At 39.7% G+C, this 19,720-nt stretch overlaps 2 protein-coding genes across 2 annotated transcripts in view; one reads left to right on the top strand and one right to left on the bottom strand.

Moving 5' to 3' along the window:
- Positions 1–19,720, top strand: part of LOC137433434 (uncharacterized) — a 232,225-nt gene that overhangs the window by 6,552 nt on the left and 205,953 nt on the right. The gene's annotated exons all lie outside the window — the stretch shown is intronic.
- LOC137419188 (THAP domain-containing protein 2-like) lies at positions 10,527–12,886 on the bottom strand. Its single transcript, XM_078786197.1, has 3 exons — positions 12,628–12,886; positions 11,847–12,042; positions 10,527–10,988 (listed from the first exon to the last, which is right to left on the bottom strand). The coding sequence occupies exons 1-3, from the start codon at positions 12,693–12,695 to the stop codon at positions 10,527–10,529; spliced, it is 726 nt and encodes a 241-aa protein (XP_078642323.1). The 5' UTR covers positions 12,696–12,886.

Here is a 19,720-nt window from a genome sequence, read left to right as displayed (position 1 = left end):
AAAATAATGCACTTAATTTGTTATTTCGTTCACATTCTCAAAAGATGTCAGAAATGTAAGTGTTTAAGAGTGTAAGACAGGCCTTATGCCCTGGGTTTACAATACATTTGACATGTAAAGGTATATATATTGAGATAATTGACATTTAAGGTAGCTTTATCCCAATACAATTGAATTTTTTCGAAAATATACATATCAATGAATTTTGAAAGCTAATATAATGGTCTATCATATTCTTATATCAAATTAGATTTTACTCTAGTCTAATTAGGTGAACAAAGCCTAATTAGGTGAATAAAATTTAATTACACGAACAATGATCTCCATAGCAACGACTTTGGACCTTGGATACGGTCGCTTTTATAAGGTTGTACTGCGCTTGGGAGGCTTCCACACGTTGATGAGCTTCTTGGGGAGTATTGGAAATATCATGTCAGGATCTGGACTGCGCTCTGTTCTGGAACTGGTGTATGCTGAGAACACTGTAACGCACATGCTCTCTGGCAAGGCATATGACCGAGCTATCCGTGGTCATCTCTTGGTTGATGCAGCACTGAACACTCTCCTCGCAGAAAGGGTACTTGGTACGCTAGTGCCTGCTTGTTCGCAGGCTCAGGATGATGGCCCTCAGGGCACTACAGGAGATGACGAACCAAGTGAAGACGCGATAATGCAAAGCATAGATGAGGCACAGGCAGCCATGGATCCGCGTGATACCGAGTCAGGGTCGCAAAGTGTGGGAGCTGGCCCAGTTGACCTGTGTGAGCTACGAAACCTGTATGATTCATTGTTGAAGGGTGAGGGTTGCACTGAAGATATCCTTTCAGCCCCGGTTCTGGACTCTGTTCGTGACATCATGAATGTTGCTCGACAATCGAAGAAGGATCTGCGTACAGCACAGCTATGGCTGCAATACATGGACATGATAGACATTCTGAGGACATTCCTGAGGTCGGAACGCACTGGTGACTGGCGTCTGCACGTGCACGCTTTGCACGACATGTTGCCCTACCTAGCAGCTGCAGGCCACAATCTGTACACAAAATCTGTGTACATCTACCTGCAGCGACTGGCACAACTGTCTATTCAGCATCCGGAGGTCCACCATCAGTTCCAGAATGGATTTCACGTAGTGCGGCGTTCAGATCGGTACTGGGCCGGCTTGTCCACAGATCTTGTGATCGAGCAAGTGCTCATGAGAAGTGTGAAAACCACAGGGGGACTAACAAGGGGTCGTGGAATGAGCGAGCCGCAAAGGATCACGTGGCTGCTGTCCACCCCCATATGTGCAGAGGTCAACATGGCTTTGCAAGAGTACACATCAGTGCAGTATGGGACCAGTGACCAGCACAAAGAACAAAGCGCAGCTCGACAAGGACGGGACACAGATGACACGCACAAACTTATTCGCTACCTGTCATCAAAGGATCCCTTTGGAAACGATCCAACTCTGCAAAGCATTGACACTGGCATCACAGCTGGAGATTCGGTCAATGCTGACCAAGCAGCGTCAGTCGGCAGGAAGATCTTAGATGGAATGCTTGACAAAAAGGTTCTTGATCACACGTTCAAGAAGAAAGATCAGGTTGTGACTCTTGACACACGTTCATCATTGAAAACTGGCAGACAATCCGTTCTGATAGATCCACAACTGTTGTTCCAACGTCTGAGTACGGCAGGATCACGCTGTAATGACCTCAAAGATGTCTTCAAGTACGAACTAAGCAGTTTCCCACCAGCACTGTTTAAGACCACTGATATCCTGCTTGAGGCCGACAAGCCAGCGCTAGCCGAAGACATTTGGAAACAACTCCCCCTTGACGTTCGCAACACAGTGCTGCCACAGAATGTGCAATATGTTCTGGATGGTGGGGCATTGCTACACAGAATTCCTTGGAATTCTGGCGAGACATATGGAGGAATCGCCAGTCACTACGTGCGATATGTTGGAGACAGGTATGGTAACGCTGTCATAGTGTTCGATGGATATGTGAGCGCACCCTCCACCAAAGATGTAGCGCACAGCAGGCGCGTTCGATCTCACAGCAGTCCCCTTGTCAACTTCACAACGGACATGGTATGTACTATGAAGAAAGATGACTTCCTTGCCAACCAAACAAATAAACAACGTTTCATCAATCTACTGAGTGATGACCTTCAACGGCGGCACAACGCTGTTCATCATGCCAGGGCAGATGCAGATGTTCTCATAGTGGAGACAGCCATTGCATGTGCAAACACCAAGGACACCGTGATAGTTGGCGACGACACCGATCTTCTTGTTCTCCTTTGCAGTCGTGCAGGGCCCACATCTCACAACCTGTTCTTCCGACCTGAGCCTAAGCTGACGTCAAGGAGGCAAGCAAGATGTTGGAATATCGAGCAAGTGCAAAAGACACTTGGACGCAATGTTTGTGACAAGCTTCTTGTTGCACATGGACTCCTGGGTTGTGATACCACGTCAAGAATTTACTCGATTGGCAAATCAACAGCCTTGAAGAAGCTGAACTCCAGTGCGTATTTCTCCGAGCTTTTGGCAAACTTCAACACTCCTGGAGCGTCAAAAGAGGATGTCATGACAGCTGGAGAGAATACCCTGGTTTGCTTGTATAATGCCCAGCCCGGGGAAACACTGGACATGCTGAGGCTTCAACGCTTCCACCAGAAGGTTTCAACAAGCACTGTCAGAGTTGAGCCTCGTACCCTGCCCCCTACATCAGCATCTGCAAAGCAACATTGCCTACGGGTGTATGTTCAGGTTCAGCAGTGGCAAGGAGTTGCCATGGATGCCAATGGTTGGGGATGGGCTATCCGTGACGAGAGAATGGTTCCCGTGATGACCGAGATGAAGCCTGCTCCAGATTACCTTCTAGATGCCATCCACTGTGGCTGCAAAACAGACTGCAGCACCCTACGATGCAGCTGTCGCAAGTACAGCCTGGAATGCTCTTACGCATGCAGTGAATGCAAAGGACTTCACTGTTCTAATGTGACCTTGTCAGAACCAGAAAGTGATCCAGAAGAAGAATAAGCTCTTAGGTTGGTGCTTGAATCGCAGTTCATTCAATTATTAAATAAAACACTTTTTTTTTTTTTCAATATATATATATTTTTTTCAATATTATTTTCAATATTATTTAACGATTTTTTTTGTATATATAGTACGATATGAACTTGTTCACATAAAGCCATTACATTGCAGGCCTCAGGGACATAAAATTGAAGGATCTCATAAGGATTTAGCACGGAAACAGTTTTTGGTCTGAAAATTTTATGCAGATTTTCGCTTAAAACCTTCTCTTAAAGATTGCAAAAATTGGAAATGTTCCAATGCTCCGATTCTCCTTGACTTTTAGTATGTCATTCTCCACTAAATTTGACATTGAAAAATGCATGTTTCATTACTATTGCAATTTGTGGTGGGTTCGACCCCAAAATGGCGTAGATTGACTGGACTATCTGGCGAGGGTAATTATGACATGTGAAACTTGCAATCATGTGTTCTGCACATCCTTCGTGTCAAAAAGGTCCTTGAAATGAATGCTGCAACAGCCCTTCAACAACTACATTATCAATTCTACATGTTTGGTTTTTTTATGGCGAAGAGTATATAGTGGATTATGATGGAATATAATGTAATTGCCATGATATTATCACATTTTGCAAAGTTTCCATGCCAAACAATATGCCATTTCATTATATAGTAATTGTGATCAAGGTATAGTAATGAATGACACCGTGCATTCTCTCTATTATTTTAAACCTCTTAATTGTGTATCCTGGTGTTGGCTTAGTGGTTGGGGTGCTGGCTTGGGATCCTAGGATCCTGGGTTTGAATCCCGGTTGATCGCTGAATTAACACCAGGGTGGTTGACTCATCATGTCATCCTTCTGAGGTCGGCAAATTGAGTACCAGTTTCACTGATAATTCCCTGCGTATGGCAAGAGGCGACTAACAGGGTTGGTGACTAACAGGTTTGGCGACTAACAGGGTTGGCGACTAACAGGGTTGGCGACTAACAGGGTTGGCGACTAACAGGTTTGGCGACTAACAGGGTTGGCGACTAACAGGGTTGGCGACTAACAGGGTTGGCGACTAACAGGGTTGGCGACTAACAGGGTTGGCGACTAACAGGGTTGGCGACTAACAGGGTTGGCGACTAACAGGGTTGGCGACTAACAGGGTTGGCGACTAACAGGGTTGGCGACTAACAGGGTTGGCGACTAACAGGGTTGGCGACTAACAGGGTTGGCGACTAACAGGGTTGGCGACTAACAGGGTTGGCGACTAACAGGGTTGGCGACTAACAGGGTTGGCGTTGGCGACTAACAGGGTTGGCGTTGGCGACTAACAGGGTTGGCGACTAACAGGGTTGGCGACTAACAGGGTTGGCGTTGGCGACTAACAGGGTTGGCGACTAACAGGGTTGGCGACTAACAGGGTTGGCGTTGGCGACTAACAGGGTTGGCGACTAACAGGGTTGGCGACTAACAGGGTTGGTGGCAGGAAGGGCATCTGGCCATAAAACATTGCTTCAAAAAAGGGGACCATGGTGTCCGAAAAAGGCCAACCCTGCTCTGCGGGAAACATGGCCTCTATAGGTGGTTCTATACCTCTTATTTGTGCACAATACATAATACATCATTCACAATAACAGGATCACTTGTAAAGCCAATTAGAGACAAATCACTTTCTTCACAGCACCAATATAAAGGAAGATACAGTCGGCCTTATTTGTGTGTTTGACAGTACACACATGCCAAACCGATGCAGGAAAAGGAAGAAATAGATGTCTTTGGATCAAAACGTATTTAGGGCAGTTTTAGGAATCTCCACCCTTTTTGTACATGTGTCAAACACATGGTTTGTTTATAAGTTCCACGTGGACCAATGCTGTGCATGCACTGGCAAAGGCACAAACAAAATTCTTCAAAGATATGGCACAGACAATAACAGTGACTTCTCGTGGAAACAAAAATGTACAATTCAAATGATAGTTCATAGTTCACAAGCACAACTCAACTGTAAACAAAACCATAATCAAGTTACTTAGCATACATTGAGCCGTTTGACTTTTGGTTGCATTTGTGGTTGTCGTGTGGTGCCATGGAGTGCTCAGGGGTAAATCACGTGATCATTTGGAAAAGGACATCAAACGAACTCTTATGACGCTTCCACAATTCAAGTTAGCGCTCTTGTTTTATCAATCATTTTATCAAATCTTCAAATCTTTCATCAAAACTTCGAAATCAAATCTTCACTCCTTCGTTACTCTTTTCTCCCGCCTCTGGAACAAACTCCCCCACTCCCTTCAATCCCACTCCTCCCTCCAGATCTTTAAAACAGCTGTTCACCACCATCTCTTATCTTCCCCCATCCAAAACCTTGATCTTTTCTACCCCCGCTAATTCACCCCACATCCACTTTTTTTAAATTCCGACTTCTTTCCTGGAAGTCCTAGCAGTGTCCATGTGTTTTATACCTCTCCCACCCCCCTTCCCGTGCCTCCTCCCCCGAATCCCTCGACCCCCCTCCCACAGATCTCCCGATGTCCCTGCTCTCAAATGTTGTGCTTGTGTGCTTCCCTCTCTCTCCCCATTTGTCGACCACTCCCTTTATTGTATGTTTTGTGTGTCGGTTTTTTTTTGCGATTAATGTTTGCTCTTTCACGAGCCTCGATCTTGTATACAAAAAAAAAATAAAAAAAATCAATCAATGTACCGGACTCTTTAATGAGTGTCGGTGCTGCCGAAGCAGTTTTTTGGTATGGGCTATATGTTCGGTGGGTTGCCATTGCCTTCCCAGTAGTCAGGGCAAGGATTTGGGATTTAACCAGGGTGCCAGCAACACTTCGCCTGTTCTTCGCAAAGGATATTTTGGGATATTTAACGTCCACCAACTAATGCAAGCAGAGTATGGAAGCAGGGACGCCCGGTTTAATGTTCATGTTTTGATCCCTCGCCCCACCTGCAAAACACCAGGGTATAGTAACAGTTTATAGCTGGCATGAGATGTGAACCCAGGCGAGACAGCTCAGGCGTGCGAACCTCTATGTCTAGCCTATCCTGCCAACACACTAGTTTTACAGCGCATTTAAAAAGGAAGGGTAATGAAAGTTTGCGGTGTATCGACACATTAAATAGGCAGCCCCGACGAAGGCTCTTGCGCATTGTGATTGTGACAATGTTCCAATGTGCACATCCACATTAGCCTCAAAGTTTGAGCCAATAACACGATTTCAACTCAAGTGGCATCAGGGACACCCAACAAAGGAACACCTTTTATGGAATGGAATAGAGAGGTATACCTTTTATGGAACAGAGAGGTATACCTTGTATGGAACAGAGAGGTATACCTTGTATGGAACAGAGAGGTATACCTTGTATGGAATAGAGGTATACCTTGTATGGAATAGAGGTATACCTTGTATGGAATAGAGAGGTATACCTTGTATGGAATAGAGAGGTATACCTTGTATGGAATAGAGAGGTATACCTTGTATGGAATAGAGAGATATACCTTGTATGGAATAGAGAGATATACCTTGTATGGAATAGAGAGGTATACCTTGTATGGAATAGAGAGATATACCTTGTATGGAATAGAGAGGTATACCTTGTATGGAATAGAGAGGTATACCTTGTATGGAATAGAGAGGTATACCTTGTATGGAATAGAGAGGTATACCTTGTATGGAATAGAGAGGCATACCTTGTATGGAAAAAGAGGCATACCTTGTATGGAACAGAGACGTATACCTTGTATGGAATAGAGAGGTATACCTTGTATGGAATAGAGAGGTATACCTTGTATGGAACAGAGAGGTATACCTTGTATGGAATAGAGAGGTATACCTTGTATGGAATAGAGAGGTATACCTTGTATGGAATAGAGAGGTATACCTTGTATGGAATAGAGAGGTATACCTTGTATGGAATAGAGAGGTATACCTTGTATGGAATAGAGAGATATACCTTGTATGGAATAGAGAGGTATACCTTGTATGGAATAGAGAGGTATACCTTGTATGGAATAGAGGTATACCTTGTATAGAATAGAGGTATACCTTGTATGGAATAGAGAGATATACCTTGTATGGAATAGAGAGGTATACCTTGTATGGAATAGAGGTATACCTTGTATAGAATAGAGGTATACCTTGTATGGAATAGAGAGATATACCTTGTATGGAATAGAGAGGTATACCTTGTATGGAATAGAGAGGTATACCTTTTATGGAATAGAGAGATATACCTTGTATGGAATAGAGAGGTATACCTTGTATGGAATAGAGAGGTATACCTTGTATGGAATAGAGAGATATACCTTGTATGGAATAGAGAGGTATACCTTGTATGGAATAGAGAGGTATACCTTGTATGGAATAGAGAGGTATACCTTGTATGGAACAGAGAGGTATACCTTGTATGGAACAGAGAGGTATACCTTGTATGGAATAGAGAGGTATACCTTGTATGGAATAGAGAGGTATACCTTGTATGGAATAGAGAGGTATACCTTGTATGGAACAGAGAGGTATACCTTGTATGGAATAGAGAGGTATACCTTGTATGGAATAGAGAGGTATACCTTGTATGGAATAGAGAGGTATACCTTGTATGGAACAGAGAGGTATACCTTGTATGGAATAGAGAGGTATACCTTGTATGGAATAGAGAGGTATACCTTGTATGGAATAGAGAGGTATACCTTGTATGGAATAGAGAGGTATACCTTGTATGGAACAGAGAGGTATACCTTGTATGGAATAGAGAGGTATTCCTTGTATGGAATAGAGAGTTATACCTTGTATGGAATAGAGAGGTATACCTTGTATGGAATAGAGAGGTATACCTTGTATGGAATAGAGAGGTATACCTTGTATGGAATAGAGAGGTATACCTTGTATAATCTGATCGTGTAATCACAGGCCAAATAATACAGAAAATGCATGATACCATCTGGCACATTGGAAATACTACCTCATAAGATGCTATTTGCCCCCGACACCGAAGGTGGTTTCAACCCTGTTTGTTTGTCTGTGAACAGGATATCTCAAAATGTTGTGCACGGATTCGGACGAACTTTCGTGGAGAGCTTTGGTATGTGACAAGGACGAAATGATTCGATTTTGGTGAAGATCCAGATCCGGATCTGGTTTGAGATTTTAAAAAGTGATTCTTCACCATCGAGAGACAGAGCAAAAAACGATACATAGCAGGATATATCAAAAAGTTATGGACGGATTTGGTCGAAACTAGGTGGAGAGGTTAGGTGTGTGACAAGGACGATTCGATTCGATTTTGGTGAAGATCTGAATGTGGATTCGGATAGAATTTTTAATTTGTAAAAAATGATTCTTCACCATTGAGTGAGCGCCAAGAACGATATATATAGCATGATAACTCAAAAACGTTGTGGATGACATTACAAAACTTGGTGGATGGGTTGGGTAGGTGACAAGAACAAGCTGATTAGATTTTGGTTCAGGTCCGAATCCAGATCCGACCTGTTTGTGGGATGCAAAACGTAAAGTGTTCAGCCTGGCGGAGCCATATGCTCTCTACCGAGTGCCGTTCTAGTTACTCCCGCCAGGGAGTAATGCATTCACTCGTGTCCGTGTGTGTGTGTGTGTGTGTGTGTGTGTGTGTGTGTGTGTGTGTGTGTGTGTGTATGTGTTCGTGTGTTTGTGAACAAGATATCTGGAAAAGTTCTGAACGGATTTGGATGAAAGTTGGTGGGATGATTGCCCTTGGGATAAGGAAGAATTGATTAGTTTTTGGTGAAGCTCAGGATATTATTCCGGATCCAGGATTTTTTTACCATTGGAAGATAGGGCTCATTTGTTTTTAACATTATCTTCTATATATTCTATATTTAACATTGTGATATGAAAATAGTTTTCATATTTGTTGTAAATGTAGTTTAAACTCGTGGTTATGCGTAAGAGCGGTGTATTTTGTTAGCAGCGTCGTCTTCAATGTTCATTTTTTTTTTCTTCTAATAAAGACATCTTCTGTCATTTTAAAACGACCAAAGTGTGTATTAGGTTTCCCAGTTTCATAAAATGTATCGTTTGATACATATAATGCTTTAAAACTGTTTTTTTTTTGTTTTTTTTTAACCTCAGAAGAGATATCAACATTTAGCTCAGCGAATGTCATTCGTGGTGTCAGTATTTGATGAACTTATAAAGACTTAGTTCCAGATTTGTCAATGGCTGAGATATATTAACAAAAGAATAAAACAGATTTGGCAAAATTCCAACTTTTTTTTAAAAGATCGCATATTCACCCAGGGTTGTGAGCACGGAGGTATATAATAAACCTGGAGAGCCAATTGGCCACCTCGCAGCATTAGCCGCCGTGAAGCCACCGGAAATAGTCTGGCGGCCATATTGGGAAGCCGATCGTTTTGTAAACAAAGCCTGTCAAAGCAAAGGCGTGGCGCACTGATGATGCAACTGGAGCGAATTTTAGGACCGCCGACTATTTAATTAATATAGAATACTGTGGCGGACACAAAAGCCCACTGGCGTGGTGACATCATTCCGCGCACCAAGTGGGCGGTGGCCACGCCCGAGGGGTAGGCGTGGCCTCATGATATACACCGGGCGCGCAGCCTGGAGCGCGCCAGTGTTACAGTGAGCTCCTGAAATAAAGACGCTTATAAGTTACCGCTTGTCCGCTTCCTCCTTGCTCGCAAGCAGCGCGCGTAACGCCGCGCTTTAATACTAATATTTGAACTGATATTCGGGCTCAGAATCCCGTTCTTTAAGGAAATGGTGTTCATTAAGTTTGAAGTTGGTTCTAGACGCATTTTTCCTGGGGAATCCAATGGTTTAGAGCTTGTTTGAAAAAAAAGTGCCCAAAATTACCGCTCGGTGTTCTTTATCGTCCTTCTCATGACCCAATCACCCACTAGTAGGAATAAGAATCCTGACATGTTACACCCCTGTTTAACTCCTGTCTTCACGTTGAACCATTCTGTTGTTTCACCTTGGTCGACGACCGCACATTGAAAGTCTTGGTAAAGGGCTTTTACAAGGTTCACTAATTTTCCAGGTATGCTGTATTTCTTCATTATGACCCAGACATTCTCTGGGCAAGGAGTCGAAAGCTTTCTAGAAATCTATAAAATTGAGGTACATCGTCGTTTGCCATTCTTTGGCTTGTTCTATAATATTCCTCAATATAAAGATCTGATTTGTTGTCATGTTATATGATGTTACTTAATTCAGTCATTATATTGTAACTAAGATGTGTATGTTTCTATTACCGAGATGTTAGAAACCACGCAGATATAATGATAACCAGAGTTTATTCTACACTGACATGGGTCAGCAACACATCAACAGTGTCAGTCACATAAATGACATGAAACGCTGTCATGCAGTTAACCCACACAATTCTTGGGTTTCGGAAGTTTTTGCTATTCATAACATACAAGACTTACATGTTGCAATGGAACGTTCAGCAGGACATGGTAATTGTTACATGAATAATGGAGCGGAGATATAGACATCTCATGCAACACAGCTTTTACAGTTTAAATATTTACATGAAGTGTTGGTGAACTCATGAAGGTGAATAAATGAAGTGCCGCTGCCTTTGTTCTTCAGCATTCTGATCACAATAGCTTTTGACACACCAGAGAATGTTGTGTTGAGCATTTCAATACAATTGTCGGTGACCATCCCATTCTCCCTCAGGTCTTCCACGATGGTATTCAGGGACTCCACTTTTCTGGCTAACCTTCTGTTGTGTTGCTGACTCACTTTTAATTTTTTTCGAAAGTTGTCCAGCTTGTGGACTGCTTCATCGAGCTTGTGCTTCAATACCAGTGGACTTGTGACGGAGTAGGAGTGATCTGTGGTCTGAAATGAGGGTCCCGCCTCAGGTTCAGGATCTTGAGTAGTGGCTTGAGGTTCTGGTGTATCTTCTTGGATGACAGACCTGGCCACTGGCGCTTTCCTCAAAACTGTAACCTATTTGGAAAGAAAAGAAAAGGTGAACCATTAATACTCATTAAGTTGTTTTTAGGGCTGAGCCGAATGCTTAGAAGCTTCGTTCATTAGATTGGGGTTCTAATTAGAAATAGATGTGACTGCGTTGGACGTATTGTAACATTGTTTCAAAGACTAAACATTTTGTTAAATATTATTACAACAAAGCTTCGGGGGGGAAATGCCAAGAAAGTATACAAAATGGGATTCGGCTCAGCTCTAATTTTTTTAAAAAGCAACTGAGTTGTTCTCCATAAAACGATGTCTTAGGAGCTGCATATGAAGCAGCAGACATGGCATGTGATGGGTTACTATCATAACATAGGTGGAATACCAACATAATACAGTGGAGCCCGCTTATTATCATACCCCCTGTGCAGGATGAAATTATGGCAATATCCGGGATATTCCAATGGGCAGGATTCAAAATGGTGGCGGCCCTGAGAATGGAAACGATGTTTTCTGTGGGATCAATGTATGCAGAGAATGAATTCAGTGTCTTGTGACTTGTAGGTGTGATAATCAGCCATGCATGACTGCCGCCTAGCCAGATGGCAGAGTTAATGAGCGAGGCCACAGGAAGGTATGTTAATAATTGGGAAATAACTATGCTTGGAATCAATTGTGAGCAATTTGACTATGAAATTAAGTGGGATATGACATTATTATATGACATTACATGGGAAGATTCACTATAGTTTATATAGGAACTGGTTTTGGATTTCACTATTCTAGGACTATAGACGGGATATTCAAATAAGCGGTATGACTTTAAGTGGGCACCACTGTATGGGGAATACCAACCTAACATAGGTGGAATACCAACATAGCATAGTTTACCTTCTTTAAATGTGCTGGGAAGTTGAAACAGCTGGGGACGGACTTCGGCTTCAGTCGGACGGTTTGACCAGTCCTGTCGAAGTCACTCTCATTGAAGTGATCACTGCACAGAACTGTGGTGCCTGGGGTGGGGTAGAAGGACTCCCTTCTCAGGGCAGATGTCCATCGAGAGCACAAGTCCTTATCCTTTGGAAACCTTGAAACAAAATACATTGTGGTCACAAAATGTGGTTGCGGGTCAAAAATGTGGTTGCGGGCAGTCAAAACATCCGAGTCAAAACGACTCCATATCAAAATAATATTTTGAGTTTCATATGTATAGTTAAATACAACTTCATCTGCTAATGTTTGCCATGTGTCGGACTTTCGTACCTTCCACAAGTAACCCCCATTTGCTCTTTCTGCTCACGAGTGACACAGGAGGGCATGGAAACCCTGACAGTAGTAGACTGGACAATTAAGTTAAGCTCATCACAAATTAAATCACTTGACAATGATCACGAGCTGACGAGTCAATCTCGATACTTCAATCTGAATCAATGAATGAGTCAATCAGACATCAGTCTGACATACTCACATAGCCCTAGTGAATACACAATACAGTTATATTTGAGATCTGTGTCGTATTGCACACCCTGCGCGTGGTCTAACATCATCAAATTCAAACACAGTGTTCAAACTTCATTGAAACTTCATTGAAACTTAATTACCTAGCCCCACCACCGTGACCACGCCAAAAACTGAAAAAGCAGAACACCCGCGATCGCGGTTTGTCACTTACTTGTGAAATGTGCATGTGGAGGCCTTCCCTGAGGTATTTGTGCAGTCAAATGCAACACACTGTGGCATTTTGAAACAGCGCGTTCACAAATAAGACTCCTTACAGTCGGTAAGCATCCAAAATGAATCAGAAATTGTGAGATCAGCTGATTGTGAGATCAAACACGGACGCAGACACAATCGGCTTCCCAATATGGCCGCCAAGCAACTTCCGCTAGCTTCAGCCGACAGCCGTCATTGGCTCTCCAGGTTTATTATATACCTCCGTGGTTGTGAGAGGCTGAAGAAGAAGAAACCTCGCATGGGCTTCCCAGACCAAATAAATAATTCTGGTTCTGGCTCTGCGATTTTCAGGTTTATTACTCCCGCCAGGGAGTAACTCATTCGATCGTGTCCGTCCGTGTGTGTGTGTGTGTGTGTGTGTGTGTTCGTATGTTCGTGTGTTTGTGAACAAGATATCTGGAAAAGTTCTGAACGGATTTGGATGAAAGTTGGTGGGATGATTGCCCTTGGGATAAGGAAGAATTGATCAGTTTTTGGTGAAGTTCAGGATATTATTCCGGATCCAGGAATTTTTTTTGGAAATTTTTTTGAGAAAGATTTTTTTCTGTTTTACTGCATTAAAGCTTTTATTCTTATTCTTAAATGATGTTTTTCTCCTCTAATTCCGAGATATATGAAAATAAATTCTCTGACAGTTCGGGCCTACTTTCCTTTTCATTTATTGTTTTGGGGAGAGGGGATGTTAAACAAAACGTTTTATTCCAACTAAACCCACGGTGGGAGTATGCGCTCTACTGAGTGTCGTTCTCGTTTCAATTGTTATCCTCCACCAATTGTGATCATCATCGTTAAACATTACTCTTTCAGCCAATGTTAAAATATTTGCACTGTTTCCCTGATGCAAAATGTTGCACAAGTATGAATACGTTTAAATCTGAATTTTTCTCGAGATCCCAATTTAAACACGAGTATGGAAATAAACAGAAGCTCTCGAGACTGTACTTGTTCCAGAGTTAAATCAGAAACTTTAAGAATTATCAAGGCAATTACTCGGCCGGAACTAAGTAGGAATTTTTGACTTTCCCCGAGTTCTTTATCCTGCTGTAGGTAGTAGGCCTGTTTGTTGTGTTTTCTGGATCAGAAGGAATGCAACTACTGCTTATTTGTTAATGAATTGAGGGTTTTGATAACGGAGTGGAATCTCCAATGAAGTGGTGCAAAACGGTTTTTTCCAAAAAGAAAGAGGGGTTGCGTATTCATATGAAGAACAGTACTATAGTTTCGATAATGGAAACTACAGTATTATTCCGCTGCTGTAAGAAATACATGTCATAAGAGGTTGAATGGAAACTATATAATCAAAAGCAATACATTTCCCATCTGCTTCAAGGCAATCTGCAAGCCAAGTGTGAAGATGGACTTTGATGCCAAACTCAGATATGTGAGCGTAGAGGGCTGGACGCCAGACTGGCAAAAGCCAGAAATGCCTGGAGACACCACCGTAGTCTTTGACCTGAAGCTCAACACAATGATTTCTTTCTGCAATAGACCATTTTCATTTCAAGTTATAGGTCCTGGGTTCTTTGTTTATCCACCATATGAAGTGATAAAAGTAGCAGCAGAAAAGTTATACAGAGGCTGTTTTTGCTCAGGTTCACAGTGGGGAAGAATTGAAATACAGTTTTATTCGGCCAAAGCTGAGTGAAGCGAGGTCGAGGACATTTATTCCTGACTTGCAGGGGTACCCGGCCTTGCCCGGTGCTGTTCTAATCCTGTTGGAATTTTGAAGAAATCGTATTTTGTTTTTTTCTATTTTTGTGGGGGCCTAAAACACCGCCCTACACTCACTAATAAATGGGGACAGGGGTCATTTAATATTACCTTTCACATAGCTACAAATGTTAAGACACTAATGAGTAATTAAAAAAAAAATCCAATTTTTGTTTTCAAATTGTTGAAAAGAATGAATGTGCCTAAACCACTTTCCTGCACTAGTGACCAAAACACTAAAAGAAAAAGATCAACCTCTGTAAGTTTGAGATTCGTTCGGCCATCTCTGAGAAAAGTGACACCCAGACAGACGGACAGGTAGACAGCCAAACATCTCTCTTCTTGTAGTATTTATACGTGACAGTATATACGTACATTGATCTTGTAGTATTTATACGTGACAGTATATACGTACATTGATCTTGTAGTATTTATACGTGACAGTATATACGTACATTGATCTTGTAGTATTTATACGTGATAGTATATACAGTGATCTTGTAGTATTTATACGTGATAGCATATACATTGATCTTGTAGTATTTATACGTGATAGTATATACATTGATCTTGTAGTATTTATACGTGATAGTATATACATTGATCTTGTAGTATTTATACGTGATAGTATATACATTGATCTTGTAGTATTTATACGTGATAGTATATACAGTGATGTTGTAGTATTTATACGTGATAGTATATACATTGATCTTGTAGTATTTATACGTGATAGTATATACATTGATCTTGTAGTATTTATACGTGATAGTATGTACATTGATCTTGTAGTATTTATACATGATAGTATATACATTGATCTTGTAGTATTTATACGTGATAGTATATACATTGATCTTGTAGTATTTATACGTGATAGCATATACATTGATCTTGTAGTATTTATACGTGATAGTATATACATTGATCTTGTAGTATTTATACGTGATAGTATATACATTGATCTTATAGTATTTATACGTGATAGCATATACATTGATCTTGTAGTATTTATACATGATAGTATATACATTGATCTTGTAGTATTTATACGTGATAGTATATACATTGATCTTGTAGTATTTATGCGTGATAGTATATACATTGATCTTGTAGTATTTATATGTGATAGCATATACATTGATCTTGTAGTATTTATAGGTGATAGCATATACATTGATCTTGTCGTATTTATACGTGATAGCATATACATTGATCTTGTAGTATTTATACGTGATAGCATATACATTGATCTTGTAGTATTTATACGTGATAGCATATACATTGATCTTGTAGTATTTATACGTGATAGTATATACATTGATCTTGTAGTATTTATACGTGATAGTATATACATTGATCTTGTAGTATTTATAGGTGATAGTATATACATTGTTCTTGTAGTATTTATACGTGATAGCATATACATTGATCTTGTAGTATTTATAGGTGATAGCATATATACACAAAGAATTAAGTTAAGCACCCCCCCCGTTTTTTTACAACCTCGCACATTACAAGTTTGTTGTCGTCAATACAGTGTAATATATCCATGATATTGCTATATTTTCTGGAGAAGTGATATTATGGTCACATAAAAACATAACAATCATGCCGTTTTCAATATTTTATTCTGAATAATTTAAGGTGAAATTTTTTGGGAATTTTAGGCATATTTTCACCTCAATTTAAGTATGGAGCTATAGGTCCATCACGGACAGTGTGGATGACGTTTATGTTTTCTAACGTACAGTCATTGTTCTGAGAAGACCTCTAGCGATCTTTGCGTCAATAACGTGTGTAGGACCCACGTGATCGGATCACTGACTCAACCCTACGTCTCATAGACCCTGTAAGCCGTCGTATGCGTTGCTGTGGCAGGTTGTTCCATTCCCGATGTAATGCACGTTCCAATTCATCCAGATTGGCTATTGGAGGGTGCCGCACTACACAAAGAATATATATTAGGGGGTGATTAACTTAATTCTTTGTGTAGGGGTGCTTAACTTAATTCTTTGTGTATACATTGACCTTGTAGTATTTATACGTGATAGTATATACAGTGATCTTGTAGTATTTATAGGTGATAGTATATACATTGATCTTGTAGTATTTATACGTGATAGCATATACATTGATCTTGTAGTATTTATAGGTGATAGCATATACATTGATCTTGTAGTATTTATACGTGATAGTATATACAGTGATCTTGTAGTATTTATACGTGATAGTATATACATTGATCTTGTAGTATTTATACGTGATAGTATATACATTGATCTTGTAGTATTTATACGTGATAGTATGTACATTGATCTTGTCGTATTTATACGTGATAGTATAAACATTGATCTTGTAGTATTTATACGTGATAGTATATACATTGATCTTGTAGTATTTATACGTGATAGTATATACATTGATCTTGTAGTATTTATACGTGATAGCATATACATTGATCTTGTCATATTTATACGTGATAGCATATACATTGATCTTGTAGTATTTATACGTGATAGTATATACATTGATCTTGTAGTATTTATACGTGATAGCATATACATTGATCTTGTAGTATTTATATGTGATAGTATATACATTGATCTTGTAGTATTTATACGTGATAGTATATACATTGATCTTGTCGTATTTATACGTGATAGCATATACATTGATCTTGTAGTATTTATAGGTGATAGCATATACATTGATCTTGTAGTATTTATACGTGATAGTATATACATTGATCTTGTAGTATTTATACGTGATAGCATATACATTGATCTTGTAGTATTTATACGTGATAGTATATACATTGATCTTGTAGTATTTATACGTGATAGTATATACATTGATCTTGTCGTATTTATACGTGATAGCATATACATTGATCTTGTAGTATTTATAGGTGATAGCATATACATTGATCTTGTAGTATTTATACGTGATAGTATATACATTGATCTTGTAGTATTTATACGTGATAGTATATACATTGATCTTGTCGTATTTATACGTGATAGCATATACATTGATCTTGTAGTATTTATACGTGATAGCATATACATTGATCTTGTAGTATTTATACGTGATAGTATATACATTGATCTTGTAGTATTTATACGTGATAGTATATACATTGATCTTGTCGTATTTATACGTGATAGTATATACATTGATCTTGTCGTATTTATACGTGATAGCATATACATTGATCTTGTAGTATTTATAGGTGATAGCATATACATTGATCTTGTAGTATTTATACGTGATAGTATATACAGTGATCTTGTAGTATTTATAGGTGATAGTATATACATTGATCTTGTAGTATTTATACGTGATAGCATATACATTGATCTTGTCGTATTTATACGTGATAGTATATACATTGATCTTGTAGTATTTATACGTGATAGTATATACATTGATCTTGTAGTATTTATACGTGATAGCATATACATTGATCTTGTAGTATTTATAGGTGATAGCATATACATTGATCTTGTAGTATTTATACGTGATAGCATATACATTGATCTTGTCGTATTTATACGTGATAGTATATACATTGATCTTGTAGTATTTATAGGTGATCTTGTAGTATTTATACGTGATAGCATATACATTGATCTTGTCGTATTTATACGTGATAGTATATACATTGATCTTGTAGTATTTAAAGGTGATAGTATATACATTGATCTTGTAGTATTTATACGTGATAGCATATACATTGATCTTGTAGTATTTATAGGTGATAGCATATACATTGATCTTGTAGTATTTATACGTGATAGCATATACATTGATCTTGTCGTATTTATACGTGATAGTATATACATTGATCTTGTAGTATTTATAGGTGATAGTATATACATTGATCTTGTAGTATTTATACGTGATAGCATATACATTGATCTTGTAGTATTTATACGTGATAGCATATACATTGATCTTGTAGTATTTATACGTGATAGTATATACAGTGATCTTGTAGTATACGTGAAACACCCGGCAAACAGATGCCTACAGAAAACAGACTTTTTGCAATGCCAGCTGCATTTTCCATCCAATCATCATATACTGTAACTGTGTTTAAAAAAAATCTTCATTAATACATGCTCTCCTATATTGAAAGTTTCGTACCAATCGCTGAAGCAGTTGCGCAGAAAACGAATTTAAAAGTGAATAAAGGTGAAACGTGGGGGTTGAAGAAAAAATAAGTGGTCGGTCGACGTTCCACAACATTGTCAAGGATGGTTGCGGAAACCTATTATTCGTTTTTTTTTTCTTTTACAGGGTCTAAGTCTCAGGGAGCAGCTGCAACACAACACACATGCAGACAAATACACGAGGCAACACCTTTGACTTCAGACAATTACAGCCATTGAGCTCTGGGGAAGTGATGCAACCTCCCTGGGAATTTTGGGTGATCCCATCTATATGACGTTGCTTTTCTCTCTGCACTCATCAGGGCAATTACAGAGAAATTTCCTCCTTCCATTAGATGCCATATTATAGTGTTTGTCCAAGTCTCTATCTAAATGCTGATCGTCCAGTCAATGTAACAAATTTTATGGTGCAACCCACCACTAATTGTGAAACAGAATTTTTTTCACTGCTATGCATTTCAGAAATGTGTCCTTCGCACCAAACTAAAAGTATACCCAAATATATTTGGTGGAAAGGCATCAAATTCACATAATATGCAAATTAGCTGCCGCCATTGAAAAAATGCCGAATTTCCACTAACTTTTTATCTAAGCATCCATTCATAGCAAATGAAGTGTTTAGACTCATGTTTTCAGGGTTGATGATTATGAAAAGTTCGTTTCTGGATCAATTATATGCATACAATTCAATGAAGTATGCAAATTAGATGCCACCATTATTTAAAAAAATAGATTTTCTGCAATAACTGTATTCAAGCATCCAATCATGGTAAATGAAGTGTCTAGACCTATCTTTTCATGGTCATTGGATATGATTAGCACATTTATGGATTAATTATGATTGTCAAGTGACGAAGCAGCATGGACAAATGAAAATCTTTGATATAACTCAATCCAGGGCAGAATCGACCCAGGCACCTCCTAGACTAACCCATATGACTCAATCTAGGACAGAATCGACCCAGGCACCTCCGAGACTAACCCATATGACTCAATCAAGGGCAGAATCGACCCAGGCACCTCCGAGACTAACCCATATGACTCAATCAAGGGCAGAATCGACCCAGGCACCTCCTAGACTAACCCATATGACTCAATCTAGGGCAGAATCGACCTAGGCACCTCCTAGACTAACCCATATGA

Source organism: Myxine glutinosa, chromosome 10 (assembly GCF_964187855.1).
Source record: "Myxine glutinosa chromosome 10, kmMyxGlut1.1, whole genome shotgun sequence".
NCBI classification, from domain to species: domain Eukaryota; kingdom Metazoa; phylum Chordata; class Myxini; order Myxiniformes; family Myxinidae; genus Myxine; species Myxine glutinosa.
The sequence above is the reverse complement of the archived record's forward strand: the minus strand, read 5'-3'. Positions and strand labels throughout refer to the sequence as shown.

Excerpts from the sequence above, each read along its gene's own strand:
- LOC137419188 (XM_078786197.1), bottom strand. The coding sequence starts at position 12,695 with ATGCCACAGTGTGTTGCATTTGACTGCACAAATACCTCAGGGAAGGCC. Across the intron at positions 12,043-12,627 it reads TCCACATGCACATTTCACAA|GTTTCCAAAGGATAAGGACT; the intron begins GTAAGTGACAAA and ends TTTTGTTTCAAG. Across the intron at positions 10,989-11,846 it reads TCCCAGCACATTTAAAGAAG|GTTACAGTTTTGAGGAAAGC; the intron begins GTAAACTATGCT and ends CTTTCCAAATAG.